At 37.7% G+C, this 26,250-nt stretch overlaps 1 protein-coding gene across 7 annotated transcripts in view; it reads left to right on the top strand.

Annotated features, from left to right (window-relative positions):
- The window catches only part of fbxw7 (F-box and WD repeat domain containing 7), a 360,356-nt gene extending 336,219 nt beyond the window's left edge, over positions 1-24,137 (top strand). For 6 of the 7 annotated variants that reach the window (XM_048600812.1, XM_048600827.1, XM_048600817.1 and 3 more), the window contains 7 exons: positions 659-782; positions 1,021-1,157; positions 1,825-1,941; positions 9,896-10,077; positions 10,277-10,502; positions 14,344-14,554; positions 22,318-24,137. In XM_048600812.1, coding sequence (XP_048456769.1) covers positions 659-782; positions 1,021-1,157; positions 1,825-1,941; positions 9,896-10,077; positions 10,277-10,502; positions 14,344-14,554; positions 22,318-22,586 — 1,266 coding nt within the window. In that variant the 3' untranslated portion in view covers positions 22,587-24,137. The remainder of the gene's footprint in view (positions 1-658; positions 783-1,020; positions 1,158-1,824; positions 1,942-9,895; positions 10,078-10,276; positions 10,503-14,343; positions 14,555-22,317) is intronic. The other variant, XM_020531814.2, reaches the window with a different exon arrangement.
- The last annotated feature ends 2,113 nt before the right edge of the window (positions 24,138-26,250 follow it).

Raw genomic sequence — 26,250 nt, forward strand, 5'->3', positions numbered from 1 at the left:
TTGAATTGTGAATTAATTGCAGTTATGTGTACGATGAAGACGCAATGAATTAAATTCTATGCAAGTCTGTTGTATAAGAGAAGTATCCAGGATCAGTATACATCCTCAGACCCTACCTCCTGCAAGAGTTCCATTCCATTCTCCCAGTTTATCCACCTTCTTCAATTCTATTCTGATGATGCCACCTTCCATCGAGTGACTCCAATATAATTTTTTTCCTCAACTGGGGATTCCCTCTCCACTGTGGTTGACCAGGATCTCAGCCGTATCTCAACTCCCACACCCGTTCCTGTCCTTCCCAGAATAACAGCAGCGTTTCACCACAAATAGCAACCCTTTGACTTTTGCACTGGGTCTCCAAACCACTTATTCCCCTCTCTCCACCTCAATCTTTATCAAAAGTATGAAAAATACCATTTTCTAATATTTTCAGTTTTTAAGAAGAGTAATTTTGGAGTCAAAACATTAGCTCTGTTTCTGTCTCCGTAGATGCTGTCAAACCTGTTGAGTTTCTCCAGCATTTTTCTTTGTTTCAGCTTTTGTTCACTTTTCTTCATTGTTTATTTTTAATTTTTATTTGTAGCTTTTGTATTTGAAAGAAATCTTTCCCATTGTGGAAAAGAAATAATGAATTATTTTCAACTTGCACCTGTTGCAGCTAGCCCTGTATGTTCTGTCATTCCTGGATCCCAAGGACCTGCTGCAGGCAGCACAGACCTGCCGCTATTGGAGAGTACTGGCTGAAGACAACCTACTTTGGAGAGAAAAATGTAAAGAGGAAGGTGAGGGCGTTGGAAAAAACTTTGTTTAGCATTCACAGCTTTATAACGAGTGTTTCTTTGACTATGATTAGAAAATCTAGTAGTGAGGAAGAAACCAAATGAAAGAAGCATTCCATAAATGCACATGTAGAATTGGTGCCAATTTATTTTTCTTTGAAAGGCAAACCTGTGACTGTTCTTATTTGAAGAATTGTGATAAACCACTTCTTAAAAGTACATGAACTCTCTCCTTCTCCAGGAATTGATGAACCTGTATACATCAAAAGGAGAAAAGTGATCAAACCAGGCTTTGCTCACAGCCCTTGGAAAAGTGCTTATATCCGACAACACAGAATAGATACTAACTGGCGCTGTGGAGATCTAAAGACCCCAAAGGTACTGTCTCAACAAGAATTTAGAAATTGAAACTCTGGGAAGAGTTACTTACTGTATGATACTTTCTATTAATAGAGTATAAAATGTTGATGAAATGGATGGTAAATTTTGATGAGATTCCAAAATCATTTGGTAAAAGTCACTTGAAAACTGCGGTTTGTCGTAATGCAAGAAGAAACTCCATTTTAATGATTCATTTTATAAAAATGTATAAAGGAGAAAAGAAATTGCCTGAGCCATGCAAACCAGGAATCTCCATGTTTCAGTCTGGTTGTGCAACACAATTGCAGTCACAGTACTAGAATTGGCTTAATTCTGTCAAGGTTTTATGTTTGTTGAGGTAGAGTTGCTGAATGAGATTAATCATATATCTATTTGTGTGTGTTGTGGAATGATATATTCTCCAGGATCCATGAGTGCAGATTTGGTGAGAACTGAACTGGATATAGCTACAATCAATTAATCTCTTAAGACTAATTGTCAGACTTCCATCTGAAAATTTTAACTTTGCCTGGATATTGCAGAAACTGGTGCACATAGAACCCTGCTATTTCAGTAGTGAAATAGTTAGAATAGTGGAAGTATTATTTTTGTAATGAGAAACAGTTAATCCAAGTTTGCCCTAGCTCTGAGTGGTATTCTTTGATATTCTGATATTCTTTCTCAGCAGGTGCTGAAAGGTCATGATGATCATGTGATCACGTGCCTACAATTCTGTGGTAACCGAATTGTCAGTGGTTCTGATGACAACACACTGAAAGTGTGGTCAGCTGTTACAGGAAAGGTGAGTTTCTTCAGTTTCAGCCATATCCTGATGACTCTCTCAAGTTGCTGTTCCACAAGACAGAGAATAAATTGAGACGTAATGAACGCATGTAAAAATAAAGTCCAGTACATAATCATGCATGACTCTTGTACCATAAGACACAGGAGCAGAAGTCGGCCATTCAGCTTGCCGAGTCTCCTCTGCCATTCAGTGAGAGCATAGCTGATCTGATAACTCTCAACTCCACTTATCTAGCTTTCCCCATAAACCTTGATTCCTTTACCGATTAAAAATCTCCCTATCTCAGCCTTGAACATACTCAACACAGCCTCATCAGCCCTCTGCAGTAAAGAATTTGACACATTCCCTACGCTCTGAGTTAAGAAATTCCTCCTCGCCTCTGTCTTAAAAGGGCAGTCCTTTATTCTGAGATTATGCCTTAACTCTCCCACAAGGGGAAACAACCTGTGAACATCTCCCTGTCAAACTCCCTTAGAATCTTGCATGTTTCAATAATATCATCTCTCATTTTTCTAAATTCCAGGGCTCCTGCTACTTAACCTCTCCCTGTAAGACAGTCATTCCATATCTGGTACCAGCCTAGTGAAATTTTTTTCCAAACTGCTTCCAATGCCAGTATATCTTGCCTTAGATGAGGGGACCAAAACTGTTCTCAGTATTTCAGGTGTGGTCTGACTACTGCCTTGTATAGTTCTAGCAAAATCTCTCTACTTTTGTCTTCTATTTCATTTAAAATAAAGGTCAACATTCCATTTGCCTTCTTTATTATGCACTGAACTTGGCTGCTAATGTTTTGTGATTCATGCATGAGGATTCCCAAATTCCTCTGTGCTGTAGCTTTCTGCTGCCTTTCTCTATTTAATAACAATCAGGTCTTCTGTTCTTCCCACCCAAAATGCATAACCTCACATTTTCATATGTTAAATTCTACCTGCCAAGTTTTTACCTACTGGCTTAACCTTTGTCTATCTCTCTGCAGTCTTCGTGTGTCATCCTCACCACTTGCCTTCCCACCTAATTTTATCTCACCTGCAAACTTGACTGTAATACATTCATGTCATTAGGATATATTGTAAATAATTGTGGCCCCAGCAATAATCCATGTGGTACTCCACTAGTTACAGGTTGCATTCTGAAAATGCCCCATCCCAACACTCTGTCTTCAGTTAGTCAGCCAGTCCTCTATCCATGCTAATGTACTACCTCCCAGACCATGCGCTCTTATCTCATGAAGTAACTTAACGTGTGCTACCTAATCAAACCCTTCAGAAGAACCAAAAATATCACATCCAATGTTTCCCCTTAATTTATTGCTAGTTGCCGCCTCAAATAATTCTAGTAAATTTGTCTCACATGATTTCCCATTCATGAAGCCGTGCTGATTCTGCTTGATTATATATATTTGTAAATGCTTTGCTATTGCATCCTTTATAATTAACTCAAACATTTTCCCACTGGCAGACATTAAGCCAACCAGCTATAGTACCTGTTCATTAGCCACATTCTCTGTTTAAATTGGTAGATTTTCAAATCTTTGGGACGTCTTCAAAATCTAACGATGCTTGGAAGATTACTACCACTGCATTCACTGTCTCTGTACCGATTTCCTTTCATATCTTAGGATGCATTCTGTCAGGTCCAGGGGACTTATCCGTGTCTAACCCCATTAGTTTTCCTAGCAGTTTCTCCTCTAGTGATAGATATTGTATTTATTTTGTTTTCTTACTTTCCCCCTTGATTATTTAATAATTTTGGAATGTTATTAACATCTTATACTGTGAAGACTGATGCAAAGTATTTATTCAAATCCTCAGTTCATTTCCTGGCTTCCATTATTATTTCCCTGGCTGCATTCTCTAAGGGGTCTATATTCAGTTTGGCTCCTCCCTTTTTAGATTTCTCAAGAAGCTCTTACTGTCCATCTTGATATTACTTACAAGTTTACTGTCAGAATTTATCCTCTGCATTTCTTCGGGTCATCTTTTGTTGGTTTTTAAAACTTCCCCACGCCTCTAATTTACCATTAACGTTTGCCACATTCTGTTTTTCTTTATATCTGATGCTACTCTTAACTTCCCTGGTTAACCATGATTGGCTAATCCCTTTCCTAGGATTTATTTTTACAATGAGCTTTGAACTTAAATGTCTGCCATTGCTCCTCAACTGTCTTTGCTGCTAAACTCCTTTCCTATTCCACTCCAGTCAGCTCTGTCCTCATTCCTTTGTAAATACCCTTATTTAAACTTATTAAAGTTATTTCAACCCAAGTTCCTCCTCCTCAAACTGAATGCTAAATTCTACTATACTATGGTGAATTTATCCTTGCGGATCTTTTATTCTGATAAAACTGGCCACAGTACACATCACTAGATCCAAAATAGACTGATCATATTCTTAGCATCGCAACTAGGGATGGCTGCAGATCAGTGCTGGGGCCCCAATTATTCACAATATATATCAATGACTTGGATGAGGGAAATGAATATACTATCACCAGGTTTGTAGGTGACGCAAAAATAGCTGGGAAAGCCAGTAGTAAGGATGACACCCACAATCTGCAGAGGATATAGACAGATTAAGTGAATGGGCATCCAAATTCAGCAGGTAGTAGGGAAGACAAATGGATTGTTGGCCTCGTTTCAAATGGAATGGAGTATAAACTATACAAGACAGTAGTTAGATCACACATGCTGAAAACCGAAAACAGTCCCCTATCTCAGGAAAGATATACTGGCATTGGAGGCAGACCAGAGAAGGTTCACTCAATTAATTCTGGGTATAGAGTGATTTTCCTAAAAGAGGTTGGGTAGATTGGGCTTGAACTCATTGGAGTTTAGAAGATTGAAAGGAGCATATATGATTCTTAGAGACAATAAGGACTGCAGATGCTGGAAGCTAGAGTCCACATATGTGGAGCTGGAAAAGCACAGCAGGTCAGACAGCATCCGACGAGCAGGGAGGTCAAAGTTTTGGGCTGAAACCGTCTCGCCTGAAACGTTGACTTCCCTGCTCCTTGGATGCTGTCTGACCTGCTGTGCTTTTCCAGCTCCATATGTAAGATTCTTAGGTTGCAGAGAAAGGTTGCTTCCTTTTGTGGGAGACTCTAGAACCAGAAAGTATAAACTCAGGTTAAGTGTCACCCATTTAAGACAGAGATAAGGAAGAATTTGCCTCCCTTGACAGTAGTTAGTCTGTGGAGTTCCTTAATGTAGCGGGCTGTCAAGGCTGCGTTTTCAACTATCTTCAAGACTGAGACTTCTAATCATTAGGTAGATTAAGGTTTATGAGGAAAAGGTAGAGAAGTGGAGTTGATGATATTCAGATCTGTCATGATTAAATTGAATGGCATAGCAGACTCAATGGGCTAAATTCCTATTTCTCTTATGCTTTGTGATCATTCCTGAACCTGAGTTTATCAAAAGGAAGTTATTTAGAAAAATAAAAGTTAAAATTAGAATAGCGATTTGACCTATTCTACTTTCAGAAATTTAGTTTTTTCCTGTTATTTGTAACTAAGTGACCACACCCTGTCTGTCAAAAAAAAAATGTGGGTGAAGCAAAAGGACATTTCTGTTCAACATTTTGCAACCTGGTTAATAATTCTGTTTCCTTTACCCTCCTCTTGTCTAAAATAAATTCAAAGCATATTTTTGTCTTTTGTAAAACCCAGATGCTGAACACATTTCACAGTAGTGCTTTCACCACCTTTGTTCTGAACCTACAGTATCTTCCTTCAATCAGTACACCTGCCAATTCCAAATCTGTTGTAGATTGAAATGTATCAATTGTTGTCACTGTGCATTTGAGCTGATTGACCTGAAGGCTAATAGTAAACAAAATACTGCAATAAAGTTTGCCAAGAATGAAAGGAACAAGATTGGGATAAAATAATGAAATGCAAAAGAGAATAAAGTGATTTTAAATAATCTCACTACAGGCCTTCAAAGAATTTGTTGATGTTCTGAGTTGAATGAGAAAGCAGAGTTGAGAGAGAGCATTTCAGTAAAACATCTGTGAATTGATGAAATGACCATCTAAAAATTTAGAAAATTAAAACCTCATTTTGAAATTAATCCTTCACAGCAGTATAGTATGTTGGTCAACTGATTCCTGGGATTGATCAACATGGTAAATTCCTGATTTGATTTCCATCTGGCAGATTCAAAGGGCTTTCTGTGCCTGATTGCCAGTCAACATTAATCACACCTGGAAATATACTGCAACAACTTCACTCAGTCAAAAAGACAGTGTCAAGGCACTGCACATGACATTCAATTTTGGCAGTTCTTAGAAGAGAAAGTTTTGAATGTATCGTGGTGCTGCTGTTTGTTAATTTTGCTGATTTGAACAATTAGTGGTAGTTGTGGCCAGTATCTGGTCACCGAGTCACCCTTTATTTACATGTGGCAAGTCCTTGACACTGATCCAGCTTCCCCAGAGCCAGGTGTCAGAGTGAACAGAACCTCTGACACTCCAGTTTATATCTGTCAGCCAGGGCAACCCGATTGGACCAGGTTAACAGCCCCAGTCAGGGAATTCATATTCTGAGGTCCACCTGGCTGACCTCGTTACAATCACTACAGTAGCAAGGATTCTAAAGTTCATATTATAGCCCTGAGATGAGAGAAAATGTCAACTAAAACTTCCATTTTTGATCGCTATGAAATAGCTTCTGTGGTGTGGTCTGTCTGTCTGTCAGTTTGGTTGTGATGTCAATGGAATCAAATAGAAAACTTCCATACACGGGCGAAATGGTCATTTTGGCAATGTGCCAAACTTGCACCATGAGGACTTGATTTGTAGCTGTAATGTGTGATGGGGTATAGATTGGGATTGTATTTATTGCAGCATCCACATTAGGGTAAGGGAGAAGTCACAACAGGCAATAGAAACCATAAATCTTATCTGACCTAAATGAGAAAGCAGAGGTCTGGATCAGACAAATTTCTCCAAATGTTAGTAATATAAAATAAAGAGTTCTGCAAGTAAAAATATCACGTTAGAAATAGTTAGCAGTTCAGACAGCATCTGTGAAGAGAAACAGCCTTGCAGTGATTTTTTGAGGAACCAAAACGTTTGGTAGCAAAATTTGCCAATGACATCAAGTTAGTTAGGAAAGTAAGTTTTTCAAGAGGAGGTGGAGGGTCTGCAAAGGTTAAGGAAGATAAAATATGGTTTCGGTAATTTGTCCGCTTCAGCAGAAAGAAGAGAAAAGTAGGAAAAGTATCTAAAAGGAGAGGCTGCAGAACTCATTGGTATAGAGGAATCAAGATGTCCTGCTTTATGAATCACATAAAATTAGTATGCGGGTAGAGCAAGTGATTCAGAAAGCAAATGGAATATTGAGTTTTTTAAAGTGAACAGAATATAAAAGTAAGTTGATTAGTGGAGCTGCGCAGACTGATTGTGAGGCCACGTTAGAAGTAATGTGTGTAGATTTGGTCTCCTTATTTGAAAAAAAAATCTAATCAGTTTAGAAATGATTCAAGAAGGGTCATGCAAGTCATTCCTCACATTAAAAAGTTAACTTGTGAAGAATTGTTAAATTAGGTCTATATGCGGTTGAATTTAGGAATATAGAATTTAGAGCAGTAGACGTTGTTTGCATGGACTTTAGTAAAGCTTTTGACAAGGTTCTGCATGGTAGACTAATTAATAAAGTTAGATCACATGGGATTCAGGGAGAGCTTGCCAGTTGGGTACGAAATTGGCTTAACAGTAGGAGACAGAGGATGGAGGTAGAGGATATTTTTTGGACTGGAGGCCTGTCACCAGCGGTGTTCCATAGAGATCAATCCACTTTTGTTCGTCATTTTATATAAATGATTTGGATGAGAATTTAGGAGACATGGTTAATACGTTTGTGGATGACACCAAAATTGGTGGTATAGTGGACAATGAAGAAGATTATCTAAGATTACAAAGAGATCTTGATCAATTGGGCCAATGGGCTGAGGAGTGGCAGATGGAGTTTAATTTGGATAAATGCTAGGTATTGCATTTTGGTAAAGTGAACAAGGACAGGACTTATTCAATTAATGGTAGCGTCCTGGATAGTGTTGTTGAACAGAGAGACCTAGGGGTTCAGGTTACATAATTCTTTGAAATTTGCATCACTGGTAGACAGGGTGGTGAAGAAAGCATTAGCACACTTGCCTTCATTGCTCAGATGTTTGAGTACAGGAGTTGGGATGTCATAGTTGAGATTGTACAGGACGTTGGTGAGACCTGTTCTGGAATACTGTGTACAGTTCTGGTCGCCCTGCTGTAGGAAGGATATTAGTAAATTGGAGAGGATTCAGAAAAGATTCACCAGGATGTTGCCAGGAATGGAGGGTTTGAGTTATAAGGATAGTCTGGGACTTTTTTTCCACTGGAGCATAGGAGGTTGAGGGGTGACCTTATCGAGGTTTATAAAATCATGAGGAGCATAGATAAGGTGAATATCAAAGGTCTTTTCCCTAGGGTGGGTGAGTTCAAAACTAGAGGGCATAGGTATAAGGTGAGAGGAGAAAGATTTAAAAAGGACCTGACGGACAACTTTTTCACACAGAGGGTGATTCATGTGTGGAATGAAATGCCAGAGGAAGTGGTGGATGCAGGTACAGGTAGAAGGCTTAAAAGACATTTGAATAAGTACACAATTAGGAACGGTTTGGAGGGATATAGGCCAAATGCAGGCAAGTGGAACTAGTTTGGTTTGGGAACATGGTCAGCATGGACTAGTTGGACTGAATGCTATGTTTCCATGCTGTATGAGTCTGACTCTAATAAGAAATGATCTTATTGAAGCACGATAGGTGTTGCGCTGGCCTAGGTATGGTGAAACCAAAGGATATTTCCACTGTGCAGGAGACCTAAACTAGGAGGACATGGTTTAAGAATAAGAGGTCTCCTTTTTAAGACAAATAGTGGGATTTTTTTTTCTGAGGGTCATTAGTATGTGGAATTTTCTTCCTTAGAAATTGTAATTTTTTTTATTTAAATGTATTCAGTGCTGAGTTAATTAGATTTTTGACAGACCAGGGAGATGGTTTATAGTGTGCAGTCAGGAAAATGGAGATGGGACCACAACCAGTCATGGTGTTACTGAATAGTTGAGTAGGCTCAAAAGGCCAAAATGACCTAATCTTAATCCATAATCCTATATTCCTAAATGTTTCAGTTTAATGACCCTACTTCAAAACCTAGGCATTGCTCTTCCAAAAATATTGAGCAACTGATCAGGAACTGTGACAACATCACCGCTGACCTCAAAGTAAGGTGTTCACAAAAATCTAACAAACTCTGTAGCATTGATTTTTTTTCCTATTCTCCAATATTGCTATCAGATGGGATCAGAATAAAGGAGAGTTTGCAGTATTAAAATGTATTGAATTGAATTAAGAGGGATCTGTAAATCTTTAAAAGTATGTAGAGACACTGAACATTAAAATGGTAAGAGATTGTGAAGGATAATGTATGATTGAAATTTCAAAATGACCTTGACTGTCACTAAGACTTTTTTGAAAGTAGAAACTATAACAGTGGATTATTTGAAATTTTTGTCTAAGGCTAAACTGATAGAGTTGGTGGATAAATTACAGGTAAAAATAAAAGCAAGATTTTGTAAAGATGAGATGCTTAAAGAAATTGTCCATTATTTAGAATTAAATGGAGGGCCTGAAATTGATGTCTCCATTTGAATTGGCTACGGTTTAATTAGAAAGAAGTAACGTGAAAGAAGAGAAATGGAAAGAGAAGAGAAACAAGAAAGAATAAAGGAAATGGAAATGGACTATTTTTAAAAAAAAGCTTGAACTCCAAAGAGATGGAAGTCAAACAACATGACTTGGCAAGACAAAAGCTTAGTCTAAAGGGGGGAGAAAAACTCCTGGAATGTGCATATATTAGGAGTGTTGTGTTTTCAGTAACAGTTACTGTTTTTTGTTATTTTCCCATTTATTTGCAGTGTTTAAGAACATTAGTAGGACATACGGGTGGTGTCTGGTCATCCCAGATGAGAGGCAATATCATTATAAGCGGATCCACTGACCGAACATTGAAAGTATGGAATGCAGATTCTGGTGAATGTATTCACACACTCTATGGTCATACCTCCACTGTGCGTTGCATGCACCTCCATGAAAATCGGTGAGATTATGTCTCTACTTAATGAAATGACAATATTCCTGGAGAAAACTCAAATTATATTAATATTAAGTAATTGTACAATCAAAAGATAGATCTTTATCAAATTGTTCATAATTTTACACAAGCTGACATTAATCTCTATTTGACCAGTTTTGGTTTTGTTACTCCCTAATTTGGATGGTCTTGTTTAATATTACAGAGTTGTGAGTGGCTCTCGAGATGCTACTCTTCGTGTCTGGGACATTGAAACAGGACAGTGTTTACATGTGTTGATGGGTCATGTTGCAGCTGTGCGATGTGTACAGTATGATGGAAGAAGAGTTGTTAGTGGGGCATATGATTTCATGGTTAAGGTGTGGGACCCTGAAACAGAAACCTGTCTACATACACTACAGGGACACACTAACAGGGTCTATTCATTACAGGTAAGAGACTGAAATAATTATTCATAGCATTTTGGCTTTCAAATCCTTACCTAAGTGCAAAGACATGTATAGATATGTATATGTTTTAAGAGGAATTCTGTAGCTAATGGTTATCTTGGAGTTAACATGGTATGTCATGTTGCACTTGGTTCCACATTGCTTAGTAAAATTGATAGACATATGCTTTACTGTGCCTGAGGAGTTTGTGATCTTGCCTTTAAGACTATACTTCCATACAGGAGTTGAACTCCTCCAAGTAGTATGCAACATAGAAACATAAAGTAGCAAATAAATTATCCTGGGCACCTCCCAAGTCCCGCCATAGCCGCATCCACTCAATCTGGATCAAAATCTACAGACTTGTTTTCATGCGCTGTCTTATGCTGCCTTTGCCCATATTAAAATGCTGCTTCTGAGTTCTGTTTGAACTAAGAATCCAGCATGGTACAGCTGAGTTTTATTGGCATCAAACAGTGCATTAGGGATGAATATAACTTCTTAAGTGGTTGAACAATTACCTAATTGTTCAAGTTGAGGTCACATAGAAAGGCCAGTGCAGTGTTGGGTATCAATTAAATGGCAAATGGTTCTTCAAGGGTGTGTCGTTTTTATTTGGATGTTCTGGCTCCCGGAAGCATCCCAAAATTATTTTTAGAAACCTGCTGTGTCATATGCTGGTGCAGATGTTCGTTAAAGAAATGTATGCTTCTGCTAAAATAAGTGAGAGCAGTGTTTAATCAAAAATAACTAGTAGTCTACATTCTAAAATGTACAGACATATAATTAAGCTTTGCCCAACTTTGTGTGTGGCATGACTGATCCATGCAGGTAGCTGAGATGATTTATTATGGATCCTCCGGCATTTATTTAATTGCTATGTTTTTGTAATGTAAATTTACACCACATGTTTTGTAAAATATTCCACAGTAGTATGTAAACCCAGAAGAATCTTGAATGACATTACTAAACCTAATTTCAAAAATGGGAGGAGTTTGTTGAATAAGACTATTGCAGTCTCTGTAAATCAGAAGCCACTCCCTGCAGTACTAAAGTCAGATTCATGTTGATTCTCAGATACTCCTTATGCATCTATGAAGTCAGTAACCCAGACCTTTTGTGCATGACTGAAACATTTATTAGTGAGTATTAGCCAAACGCCAATTAAGTGTGCTGGATTTTCATTCTTATTCTAATTGACATTGTTCAAGTTACAGATTTCTGGAAATCTAGGGAGATGTCAGAATACAAACAAGTATGCAAGTGAAATTCTAAAATCGTGATGCAGAAAATTAAAGATGTGTGACACTTAAGATCATCTATGGACACCTTAATCTCAAGGGGCGGGGAATAACATACAGGCAAAATTGATGGAAAAGAAAACCCTAGTTGTAGTCATGAATGAGAAAACAACTGAGATGAGAGCCAAGCACAATTATTTGTTCAGTGGCTGACATGCAAGAGAATTGTACGGATAATTGTCCTTGACGTTATTTCACTCAAAATTTTCATATGTTAGTAAGACAGGAAGGAGTTGCAGCTGATGTTTGGATTAAAGATTGGAAGTTGTTGTAACAACAGTTTTGTATAGCACCTTTGAAGAATACTGTGGTAATTCAAAAAGGCATTATAAAACAAAACACGCCACTGAGCCACAAGGGATGATGTTAAGTAAAATTAATAAACATTAAGCAATGGTGATAGTAAAATATTGTCGAGGTCAGGAATCTAAAATAACAACAGAAAATACTGGAAATACTTAGCAGTCCATCCAGCATCTTTGGAGAGAGAATAAGAGTTAATGTTTCAGGTCAAGTATCTTTAATCTCTAATTATGTTTCTGCATGAATGCTCCCCAACCTTGGCCAAAGAGGTATGTACTGAGAATGGAGGAAAGAGTTACAAAGATTCACGAAGGAAATTCTAATTCTTGGGACTGAAGCAACTGAAGGCGCATCTGCCAATGTTGGAGCTTAAAATTGGGAATGCTGAATTGGCTGGAATTTGAGGAGCGCAGACATCTTAGATGGTTGTAGGTATACTGGGTATATAGAGATAGGGTGGGCCACCACAAACAGGTATTTGGAATCAAGGAACAGAATTTAAAAAATCAAAGTGTTGTTCAACTGAGAGGCATTGTCAGTCAGCAAGCAGTATTTGGTATATCATCAGGGATAGGCAGTAGAGTATTTTATGACCTCAAGTTTACAGAGGCTGGAATATAGATGACTAACAAAATTCTGGTCAAGTCTGGAAGTAACAAAGGTCATTGGTGAGGGCTTCAGCAGCAAAAGAGATGAGGTAAGGTTGGAAGCTAGCAAAATTATGGAGGTGGAAATTGGTGCACTCGATAAATAATTCGCCACAGTTCACAAAGGACCACAAGCATCTCTGTCCATTACAGAGAGATAAATGGTTATAATTAGCTCCTACTATGAAGACTGATACGAAGTATTTCTTGATTCTCTGTCATTATTTCCCTAGCCTCATTCTCAAAGGGGCCTACGTTAATTTTGATCTCTCTCTTCCTCTTCATTCCTATAAAAAAGCTCTTACTGTTCATTTTGATTATTTGCAAATGTACCCTGAAAGTTTCTCTTCTCCCTGTTTATTAATTTTCTATTTTTTTTGTTGGTTTTTAAAATTTTCCCAATCCTCTCGCTTACCACTAACTTTTATCATAATGTATGTTTTTTTTTCTTTCAATCTGATGCTATCCTTAATATCTCTAGTTAACCATGGTTGGCTTATCCGCTTTCTAGAATCCTTTTTTGAGACATATCTGTGCTGTGAGCCATAAACTGTTTTCTTATAGTCTATCGTTGTGCCTCAACTGTCTTTGCTGCTAAACTCCTTTCACAGTTCATTGCAATTAGCTCTGCCATAATTTCTTTCTAATAACCCTTATTTAAGCTTTGCACATTTGTTTCCAACCCAAGTTCATCCCCCTCAAAACTGAATGCTAAATTCTACCATGTTATGGATACTGTCTCCTACAGGACCTTTTAGTCTGGCGTCATTTATTTAAACGTTAGCTGTCTTCCAGTTAAGTGGACACACAACCAGATGGAATTATAAGTGTAAGGTGGATGCAAGGATGTTTCAAGGGGATTTGTAGAAGCTTATTGGGTAAACAAAAATGGCAGGCAGTGTACAATGTCAAGAAATGTATGAGTTTCCACTTTGGTAGGAGAAAGAGAAATACAGTATTTATTTAGTGGTGAGAGGCTAAGAGTATTGAACTTCAAGGGTACTTGAATATCCTTGATTATGAATCACTAAAAGTTAATGTGCAAGTACAGCAAACAATTAAGCAGGAAAATGGTACCTTGGTCTTTCGTACAAGAGTATTGAGTACAGGAGTAAGCATGTCTTGCTGCAGTTACATTGAGCCTGGGTGACACTACATCTGAGGAATTGTGCACTGTTTTGGTCTCCTTACCTAAGGAAAGGTATGAGGGGAGTGCAACAAAGCTTCACCAAATTGATTCCTGGGGTGCAGGGATGGTCCTATGAGGAAAGGACTGGTCCTGTATTTGATAGAATTGAGAAGAGTGAGAAGTGATGTTATTCAGATGTACAAAGTTCTTACAGGGATCAAAAGGGTAGTTGCAGTAAAGATGGCCATTGACCAGTGATCGAGAACCTGGGAGGATAGCTCTCAGAATAATGAGCAGGTCATTTAGGACTAGATGAGCTGGAATTTCTTCACATAGAGAATGGTGAATCTTTGAAATTCTTTGTCCCAGTGGGCTGTGGAGGCTCAGGCATTAAAATGCTGTTTACTGCTGCATCCCTTCTAATTTTAAAGATGGTGTATTTCTTTTTTTCTTTAATGTTGTAGTTTGATGGTATCCATGTAGTAAGTGGTTCACTTGATACCTCTATTCGCGTATGGGACGTGGAGACTGGGAATTGTATTCACACATTAACGGGACATCAGTCATTAACTAGTGGAATGGAACTGAAGGACAACACACTTGTTTCTGGAAATGCAGATTCCACAGTGAAAATCTGGGACATCAAAACAGGACAGTGTTTACAAACATTACAAGGTGAGTTTCTACAGAAGACTTGTTTAAACAGTCTTAAATGTTAATATTTTCTCTTGAGTGTTCGTAAATCCTGTATGTTGTTCAAGTTTCATAAGCATATCTTCAAATTGTTATTTTGAGCAAAAGCAGGGAAGTTACTCTGAATCCATGTGACTAACATTTATTCCTCTATCATTGTCAAAGGCAGTAACAGGTTATGCTCATGCATAAGAAAACATCCCAAGATGCTTCTCAGGAGCATTATAAAACAAAATATGACACCAAACCACATAAGGAGATATTGGTCAGATGACCAAGGTTTAGTCAAAGATAAAGCTTTTAAACAGTATCTTAAAGTAGAAAAGTAAGGTATAGAGCTAAAGATCTGTCAATCAAAGTGTATGAATGTTCCAATAGGCTAAAGGAACAAAGCCATGGATGGGATTTTCAGCAGGAAGTTGTAATAAATAGGTGCAGGAGTTAGCCGTTTGGTCTATTGAGACAGCTCCTTCATTCAAAATGCCATGGTTGATCTGATTGTTGTCTTAATTCCACTTTGCTGTCTCGCCACCATAACTTTTCAATCTCTTGTAGGTTAAAAATCTGGTTAAGTCAGCTCTGAATATGTTCTGGGACCAAGTCTCCAAAGCTTTCTTACCTCCTTTTTAAGTGAGAGACCCTTTATTGTTAAGCTATGTTCAATGGTTCTAGATTCCACCACAAGAGGAAATATCCTCCCTGCATTTATTCTGTCCAGCCTTGTCAGAATTGTTATGTTTGAATAGGATCACCTTTCATTCTTGTAAAATCAGTGAATATATGCCCAATCTGCTTATTTCCTCATAAGACAACTGTTTCATTCCAGAAGTCAGCCCAATTAATCTTTCCTGAATTGCTTTCAGTGCAAGTATAACCCTTCTTATGTAAGGCGATCAGAACTATACACTCTAGTTGCAGACTCGCCAATATCCTGTATGGTTTTAACAAGACATTCCTACTTTTATCCTCCATCCTCTTTGCAATAAATGCAAATTTCTATTTGCTTTCCTAATTACTTGCTGAACCAGCTTGCTAACTTATTGTGATTCATGTACAAGGACATCTAGACTTCCTGTATTACAGTATTCAGTGTTTTTTTTGTTCCATTTAAATAATATTCTGTTTTTCTATTCTTCCCACCAAATGTGGACAACCTCACATTTTCCTATATTAGACTGCATCTGTCAAAAGTTTGCCCATTTACTTAACCTATGTATATACCTTTGCAAACTCGCCTGCCTACTCATCTTTATGTCATCAGCAAGTTAGGCTACAATACACTTAGACCCTTCACCCAAGTCATTACTACAGATCATAAGTGTTTGAGACACACCAGCACTGATCCCTGTGGCACTCCACCTGTTAACATTTCATCAGCCTGAAAATGACCTATTTCGCTATTTCCTATTCATTAGCTAATCCTCCATCCATGGTAATGTATCACCTTCAGCACTACAGTTCAATCTTTATGCAAAGTGACCTTTTATGTAGCACCGTTGGGTTGCATCATCCACTATTTCCCCATTATCCACTCTGCTGTACATCTCAAAGAACTTTAATAAGTGTCTCAAGGATGATCTTTGTTTCACAACACTTCTGACACTGGTTGTGTTTTGATTTAAATGCCTTGCTACTCAATTCTAGCATTTTTGCAATGGCAGATGTTTAGATTAACTGGTCTATGATTTCCTGCTTTGTGCCCTTCTCCTTTCTCAAATAAAGATTTATATTCACAGTTTTCCAATCTGCTGAGACCTTCCCAGATGATCTGAGGCAGGACAGAGAGAGGTGATCTTAAATAGAAGTAGGCAGTTTTAGTGATGGAACGACTGAGTTCAGAAGTCAGTTATGGAACCAAAACTATAAACATGCTATAGCCAGGGAGTGGCATGGAAGCAGTAGTTAGAGAACAGAGTCTGGACTAAAAAAGTAATGGCTTCAGTCTACTCAATTTTTTACCCAAAGACAGATCAAATTGCAGTTTATGAGCGCTTTCTATGCACAAATGTGGTGCCACATTTCCTCTTCCAACTGTTACTAGAATTTAAAATTATTCGTTGGCTGCTTTAATTTGCATTTGATATAATACTTCCAATGTATGGACTGTAAATAGTGCATATAACAGGCAATGAATCTGAATTCATTCATGTCATCTGTGAACATGTCTAAATGCATTTTGTTTTAAGTTTGAAGATTTAACTCAACAGTAGAGAAGAGTATAGCATCATGTGATATGCATTTATTTTGAATAATGTGCAGTAATTACACCCTCCAAGCCAGTTTTCAAAGCATAAGTTGATTTATTTAATGTAACCTTCAAATATAAGGTTTAAGTTTTTGAATATAACCTTGGGTTATTTTGTGTTTTAATGGTAACTTAATGCTGAGCCAAACAACCAAATGCAGAAGTGATTTTGTTGAATAGAAGGGAGAATCTTCTATGAGTTGTAAATATGCTGAATATTTTCCCAGTGACTGAGAGGGTACACGAACTGAACAGTGTTTTACTAAGCCTTGTCTGGCATGGAGTTCCCAATTTGGTCCTTGCTGTAATCCTACTGCGGATTTTTGTGTTCCTGATCAAAAACTCACCAATTGAGTGAAATGAGCCACTGACACTGACAAGGTTCAATATTTACATTTGTATGAAAGATTTCATTAAAATAAACTCAGTAACTCTTGAGCTTCAACACGTTTACACAACCTCCATCACAATATCATGCTAATACAGTCAGTCCAAACTGTCAGCAGCCGGTTAGTATATCTTAAAATATGTAAGGAAAATTCCCTTGAAGTAAACTGACAAAATCTCATTTTGCAACTGCACGTATTATATCATATGCATAGACTGTAAATAGCACATGATGACAGGCAATGAATTCATACATATCATCAATAAACATGTCAAAGGATATGCTGAGGTTAGCACACTGTTTTTCATATCCAAATTAACATTCATTTGTAGCAAAGCAATTATACCCTGTAATGAGCAAACTGATCTGCACTGCTCCTCTCCTATTGTCACTTGATTTTCATGAATGAACTGCAATAATTGTCCATTTAAGCTCACCGCAGAAAATTTAACTTTAACAGCATAGGTATGGCTTTTTAAACAAAATTTTAATTGGTTAATATTTTGCCAAGAATGTGAACAATTGTAAGTGAATTGTATTAGGTTATTTTAAGAATGTGTCAAATCTCGCTTAATGAGTCATAGTCATACAGCATGGAAACAGACTCTTCGATCTGACTTGTCGGTGCTGACCAGACATCCCAATTTGACCTAGCCCCATTTGCCAGCGCTCGGCCTGTATCCCTCGAAACCCTTCCTATTCATATACCCATCCAGATGCCCTTTAAATGTTGTAATTGTACCAGCTTCCACCACTTCCTCTGGCCGCTAATTCCATACATGCACCGCCCTCTGTGTGGAAAAAGTTACCCCTCAGGTCCTTTTTAAATCTTTGCCTTCTCGCCTTAAACCTATGTCCTCTAGTTTTGGACTCCTCCACCCCAAGGAAAAGACTTTGGGCATTTACCCTATCCATGCCTCTTATGATTTTATAAACTTCTGTAAGTTCTCCCCTCAGCCACTGTCCTTGTTATCTTTTTATCCTCAGTACAATCTTTGATTTCCCCCCTCTTTCAAATTGAAATAGTATTCATTAAGAATCTTATCTGTGGTTACAAAGGAATTTTGATAATTAGGCCAATGCGCTGAGGAGTGGCAGATAGCAATTATTTTGGACAAATGCGAGGTATTGCATTTTGGTAAGGGCAGGATTTGCACAGTTAATGATAGGGACCTAGGTAATGTTGCTGAACAGAGAGACCTAGAGGTTCAGGTACAAAGTGGTTAAGAAGGCATTTAGCACGCTTGCTTTCATTGCTCAGACCATTGAGTATAGGATTTGGGACGTCATGTTGAGGTTGTACACTTGGTGAGGCTAGGTTTGGAGTACTGTGTACAGTTCTGGTCGCCCTGTTATAGGAAGGATATTATTAAATTGGAGAGGGTTCAGAAAAGATTTACCAGAATGTTGCTGGGACTGGAGGGTTTGAGTTAAGGATAGGCTGGGACTTTTTTTTTCACTGGAGTGTAGGAAGTTGAGGGGTGACCTTATTGAGGTTTATAAAATCATGAGGAGCATAGATAAGGTGAATATCAAAGATCTTTTCCCTAGGGTGTGTGAGTTCAAAACTAGAGAGCATAGGTTTAAGGTGAGAGGAGAAATATTTAAAAAGGACCTGAGGGACACCTTTTTCACACAGAGTGGTACATGTGTGGAATGAATTGCCAGAGGAAGTGCATGCAGGTATAGTTACAACATCTAAAAGACATTTGAATAGATACATGAATGAGAAAGGTTTAGAGAGATATGGGCCAAATGCAGGCAAGTAGGAAATTTGGTTTGGGAAACTTGATCGGCATAGAGTGGTTGGGCCGAGGGCATGTTTCCATGCTGATTGACTCTATGATATCTTATGAGTTCTTCTGTTATTTCTCAATATTTTAATGTTATTAGTTACGGAAATCTACTGTTTGCCCTGATATTCACAATAGTCCCAGATGACCAGTCACATTCAATACACTGTTTTCAGTGCTTACTTCCAGCAACTATGTTGACAAAACAGGTCAAATCCTAAACATGCCGCATCAGGTCAAGGTGCCTTGCTTCAAAATCTGGACCATGCTTCTTTTAAACTAGCATTTGATTAATTTTATGATCTTGGAGGACTGTGGGCAGTCTGAAATGTTTGTTACTGGCTACAATTTTTATCAATACTCACTAACTTTTATTTAGATAGCTCATTTCTTATTAAGTTGTACTTTAACTCTTGGCACATGTATACAATTTTACCCACCTTCGTAATAAAATGTATTGTTAACTTAAGAAACTTTAGAATTTCTCAGTTGTGGAAATGAAACATTTTGATACAAATCTGATTGGAAAGCAGGTTACACCACTGTGCAATGTAACTGTGCACAAACTGTCAGCAGTTAAAGCCAGTTTGGCTAGTTTGTCAGCTGAACGTAAAGAAACTGTGGAGGAAGGGAACACTTGAAATGAATCTCCCTTACTAGATTTAACCACTTAATGGCTGCCTAAGAGACATCTGTTCAATCATCAGATTTATGGAATCATGGAATGGTTACAACACTGTAGGAACCCATTTAACCTGTTGCACCGTACCAGTACTTTGCATGAACAAATAAGATAGTCTGAGTTTCCTTGAAGCCCTACAATAAATCCCTGTCAGTTGCTAATTCCATTTCACTTTTGAAAGCACAGCTGAATTTACTTCCACTACCAGCTCAGGTAGTGTGTTCCAGATCTCAACCACTTGTGTTTAAAAGAAAAGATCTATTACCTCTGGTCCTTGGCTCAGTCCCCTTAAGTGTCCTTCCACCAATGGGAGCAGTTTATTCAATATCTACTTTGTCCAGACCCCTCATGATTTTGAACACCTCGATCAAATCCCTCGCAGCCTTCTCTTCTGCTAAGGAAAAAAAACACTCCAGCTTCACCAATCTGTTCAAGTCACTGAAGTCCCTCATTTCTGAAACCATTCTTACAAATCTTGTTTGCACCTGCAGTTTCCAAAATTGGACTTAATGCTCTCTAGTTGAAGCCAATCTGCTATTTTATATAGAGTCATGATAACTTTTTTGCTTTGCACTCCGTGCAAATCCTGAATCTTTAACTGAGAGTTTGACTATCGATCTTTTCTTCTATCCTGGTTTGTGAGGGTTGCTGCATGACTTCCATTGGATTGGTCTGCACATTTGGGTAAAACAGTACAGAAGTTTGCCATTGATCATTGCCATCTCAAAGACTGATGAGAAAACTGTCCCACTCTCGCTGTCAGTTGTCAGGCACGTGGGAAGGTTTTATAGGCTGACAATTAACCTGCACGGCCATGTTACACGTGTCCCTTCCATGGCCAACAAGGCCTAGCATAGGACTTGATGCTGGAGCTTCAGACCCAGAGTTTGAGACATTACCACTTTGTCACAAGACTTCCTGGAAGGATTGTACGTGACAGATATTTTATATGTAAGTAAGTATGATAATGAGTTTTTTTAATGAAGCAGGGGCTATTTCATTTGTGTCAATTGTTTGAAAATATATGTAGGTTGCAAAGTATTTCAGTACCATGTTTTTATTTCTTAACTTCCAATAAGAATAAAAATCCAAAAAATGGGTTTAGAAAAAAAATTAGAAAAATGTAGGAATTATCGAGGCAAAAAAAGGAAAATAATGTTTTCTAAACTATTTAGCAGTAGAACCCAATCTTAACATTTAAACGTTAGGATGACATCATGCAACAACAAAATAACAACAAGCCACAGAGTAATGTTCAGTATATAATTAATAAAAGTTTGCAAATTATAGATCATTACATGAAACCTCACATAAATTGAAAAAGTCTAACTTAAAAGTATTTTGTAAAATTGCATGTACTAACCAGTCTATTACTTAATCTGAGCCACTGTAGCTCATCCACCATGGCCCTGAAGGAGGGGGAGCACAGTTTGAGGGTATTAAGATCAAAGGTGTTGGAACTCGGATCTTTCCACAGCACTAGGGTGATCTGACTGGAGTCAGAAAAGCCCACAGCTCAGGAGTAGGGGGATTGTGGTTAAGACTATACTTTTAGATCCAAAATGGCCACAGACAGGAGCCATGGCCTCACTAGAAAGAGTGTGCAGGAAACAAGCAGGGCATGACGTGACATGGATCTCTGTGCCAGTGCGGTGGCACAGACTAGGAAGAGGGGCAGTTCAGCCTGAGCCTCATGTCCCCTCTGTTGGGGAGTTAAATAGTGGTCACAGATGGCTTCAGAGTTTTATCTTTTTTGAGAACACACTCACTGTGAATTCTTGCACAATCATGAAAAAATGAATATCTTCTGGATGAATGTTGATACTTTCATTACAAGTGGTTTATTTTAAAAAACTACAGTTGTAACTAAAAAAAAAATTACAGTCCACAGAAATTTCTCTCAACCCAGAATCTCAGAATTGTTAACATACAGAGAAAAGGCTATTTGGCCCTATTTGCGGTTCTGTCATCTCATTAGGGATCATGACTCTCAGTTTGGAAACTGGTGAGCAATTAGGGGTTTGAGGGGATTAGTCAGGTATGACTGGATTTTATTGGTTCATTGATTTCTGTGGCAATCTCTGCATTATTTGCATGTAATAAGACTAACATAATTGTATTATTAGTGCCTTTCATGGCGACAAGGTATCCCAAAACATTTTACAGACCAGGAAGAGTTTTCTAAAGAGTAGTAATGTTGTCATGAAGCAAGCCTGGCAGATACAGCAGTCTAAATTCTGCACGGCAATGTGATAAAGGTGGTGATTTCTTTCTGTAATCTTGATTGAAAGACAAATATTGGCCAGGGCATGTTACATTCCAAAGACAGCACCTCTGGCTCCCTCAGTGCTGCACTGGAGTGTAGCTTTTTAATGTGTGTGCTCAAGCCCTGGAGTGGAACTTGAATCCACCATTTTAAACTCCAGGATGAGAGTGCTACTGACTGAGCCACAACTTAAACTCTTTGCACACACAAAGAAGATGAAAGTACAAGTGTGAAGTTTGTCATGATGTATGAATTCTTTTTCCTGTCAGTAATGTATTAAATTTATGTTCTTACCTAGCTGTTTTGTATAAGGATATGTAGAGTTTCAAGTCATGGCCTGTTGATTCACCTCCTTTTATTTTCTTCACCAGGGCCTAACAAACATCAGAGTGCTGTGACATGCCTCCAATTCAACAAGAACTTTGTGATAACTAGCTCAGATGATGGGACTGTAAAACTTTGGGACCTGAAAACAGGAGAGTTCATTCGAAATTTGGTTACACTGGAAAGTGGAGGCAGTGGAGGTGTTGTCTGGCGAATCAGAGCATCAAATACAAAGCTTGTGTGTGCAGTAGGAAGCAGAAATGGGACTGAAGAAACAAAGTTGCTTGTATTGGACTTTGACGTGGACATGAAGTGAAGAAATGGATTAAGAATTTGCCTGTTAATTCAGTGTACATCACCCTGCCATTGGTGGGTACAGGATGTTGGTTCAGGGCAACAGGATGCATGATGAAGACACAAAGACCTATGGATCACCGGGAAAGGGAGTAAGGGAGGACATGTTATAATTGACAAAATTTGACTTGGTCAGATGCACATATTGTCTTGTTATATCTGGCTTCCCTTTGACTCTGGGCAGTTTTTGTGTAGAAAGACTTGATACAAAGCCGAGTGCAATGATTATTTTTTTAATGATTCTCAGCAGCAAGGCATAAAAAGATTTATTTGAAATGTTATGTTTTAAACAAGCTGCTTATCAGGCCAAGAGCTGGTTTTCTTAAAGACTTGGGTTGTCTAAATGTCTCAGTTTTGTCTTTCCAGGTTTCAACATTTGGGACCTTACTGTGAATTTTGTACAATTTTTATATATATATATATAAAAAAAATATATATATATAAGCCTAATGTTGCCAACAAACGGTCACAGTATTAACATATATTTCTCTATTTATTCACCACTGCTTCCAGATTCTTTTAATGAGGGTTTATATAGTTCTTTAGAGGCAAATTATCCTGAGTGATCTAAGTACTTAAAAGAACTCAAAGTTGGAAGAGTTCTTAAGGTTGCTATTTGAATGAGTCTTTGGACTTGTTAAAGTTGTCCCATCCCTGTACTGTAATACCAGTGGCCAAATAACTTGCTGCTAAGTCGTCTTTTGTGACATTTCACATCCACATACTAGTTCTAAACTTGATCTAGTATGGATGATTTTTGAGTTTTAAAAAGGCATTTGCCACTGAAACTTGAGCCAACTGTGCCTCTGAGAGGCTGAAAGAAGGAAGGAGATGCAAACTGTCAAAGTGTGATTTGCTTGCAAGAAGGAAATTGAGAAGTGTTATGTGCTACATTGGATTTTTTTTTTTTTTTGCAAACAATGTTGAACACATTCCTTCAGATGGGAGCTCTTTCAGCCTGTATTGTGGAGAATTTCATTGTGAGGACTATGGTGCAACAGTCAAAAACACAATTAAGATTACTGACATAATGCAAAAGAACAAATAATTTACGTGAGATGTGCATACAAATAAGAAGTGTCATTGCTGGTCAGTCTTAGTGTAAACAGTATTGAAATATCCAATTGTTACAGTTATTGCTATGAGCCACTGACGAAACAATACCAAATGTTTTGTACTGAATGCGGCACAGGCAAAAACAGTTAAATTGTTTGCCTAATTATTATTCAAAATCCACAATGCAACATGAACTGTGAAAGTGGTTTAACACTGTATACTAAATAATCTTGAGTTAGATACTTTGTTTTTCTTTTTACTTTCCTGTTAATTTATAGTCTGGTTTTTAAAACAAAACAATAAAATCAGATTTCAGATTTTTTTTTTACTTTACAGTATGTAACTGCCTGACGTGATGGAGAAACGTTAAAGGGATTGTGTCTATGGTTTGATTCACTTAGAATTTTTATTTTCTTATAACTTAAGTGCAATAAAATGTGCTTTTTTTCATTTGAAATTGTGTTTAACTTTCATGTTGTGCTGTATGATTAATATTGACTGCATATTCCCTATCATTCAATACTGACTGCTGTCACTTTTCTTATATTCCCACAATGAAAATTCTACTATAACAATAAATTAAAATCCTGAGTTCTCACAAACACCCATTTTATGATTAAGCTTTTGACTTTTCAATGCAATCAAGTAGAAGACAATATATCTGTTTGCAATTATGTGTTTTTATGGGAAAATGCTCAGTTTTGATTTTTGAATCATTTTTACACATCTTATTTGGAGGTGTGCAAGTGAAAAGAAATTGTTTGCTATAGCAGTAAAGCCTTTTTTGGCATTAACTTTTTTTTAATGATTTGAGAAGATGCTCCTTCCAAATTTTATAATGTAAGAAATAAAATAAATCAATTCTACTTTGTCCAGCAATTGCATTTGCAAGAGCTTTCTGTGATTGTATGTAGGAGGATTTTCACAGCTGCTGCCAGTGATCCCTCGGTTGATAAAATTCAAAAGTGATTTACTGAATTTGCCAATGAATAATTGAGATGCACAGATTAATAATATATTGAGTTTAACCTCCTCTATCCACAACGAACACACCTGCTGTTCTGAGGAAGGGTCACCGGACCCAAAACATTAACTCTGTTTTGTTCTTCACAGATGCTGCCAGACCTGCTGAGCTTTTCCAGCAACTTTGTTTTTGTTTCTGTCAGAACTAAAACTTTTAATGCTAAGCTTCCTGCGTATGATCTGCTGGTCTGTGACCTCTCCCCATAGCTGATGTTGTGAACCTACGGTACATTCTCTGAGCATCAATCTGATAACTACATCAGAGATTTTCTATGCAAACCTTTTGAGTTCAACCTTGCATTCATTTGCCACACCCTATCTTGCACCAACATCTGAATTCCTAACATTTTGTGAATCTTGCCTTTAGGATCAGTTCACTTCAAATCAACTTGATGTCATAGTGTTCCTAACTGAAGAGTCTTGGCGGTTGTTGATGCTACACTGACCAAGATTTCAATTTAATGAGGGTTGACAGCCCTAGTTCGATGAGAAATAAGCAACCACCATGTACTTATTGGATAATTCCTAGGGGCTTAACTGCATTTAATGAAGAACATGATATCCAGATGAAAACACAAATAGCTTATCCATTTCACATAATTTCACAAAACAATTAGCAATCAATTACCAGCCAATATTTCACAACATTGTCAATGTGGTTAAGGGGTCTGGTATGTTGTTGAGCTGATCCAACTAAGTGACTCCAAAGGAAATGTAACATAGGAAAGCTAAAGCATCTCAAGGAATTCACTCACACTGTTAAAGTCTTCAATCAGTTGCTTTTCAGCTGGTAAGTTATTAAATTGATTGTGTAACTTGACTTAGTCACAAATACACAAATCAGAATCACTCCAGAATCTTAGGTACTGTACAGAAGCAGCCTACGTGATCCATCAAACCCATGCCAGCTTTCTGTAACATAAATCCATCTAACTCTACTTTTTGTCTGTGGGCCTACAATGTCTTCCCCCTTCATGAATTCAGCTGATTCCTTTTTGAAAGATTTAATTGAGTCTGCTTTTATCATTCTTTCACGCAGGTAATCCAAGTCACATAGACACTGCTTTTAAAAAAATGTGTTTTTCTTTATATTGCCTTTGACACTTTTGCTGATCACCTTAAATCTGTCGCCTGGTTAATGGGGACAGTGTCTCCTTATCTACTCTACAGGCTACTCAATATTGCGCAATTCTGTCAAATTTCTTAACCTTTCAGAAGAACATTTGTCCAATCTATCCATTTAACTGAAGTCTTTCAGCCCTGGAACTATTCTCATAAATTTTGGTCCCTGGGTCAGAAAATTGAGCAGAATATGTAAATCAACAAAGACTACCTCAAAGATTAATGAGTGACACAGAGTATGAGAGAAAGCTAGCTTAGAAACAAAGACAGTAAGAGTTTCTGCAGCCATTTTAAAATGGGAAGTTAACAAAACGAGCATCAGTCCTATAGAAAATGAGTCTGGACAAATAATAATGAAAAATAGGGGAGAGAGCTGACGAATTGAACAGAGAATTTGCATTGGTCTTCATGATAGAGGATACAAG

The sequence above is a fragment of the Rhincodon typus genome, chromosome 1 (assembly GCF_021869965.1).
Source record: "Rhincodon typus isolate 14 chromosome 1, sRhiTyp1.1, whole genome shotgun sequence".
In the NCBI taxonomy this organism is placed as follows: Eukaryota; Metazoa; Chordata; class Chondrichthyes; order Orectolobiformes; family Rhincodontidae; genus Rhincodon; species Rhincodon typus.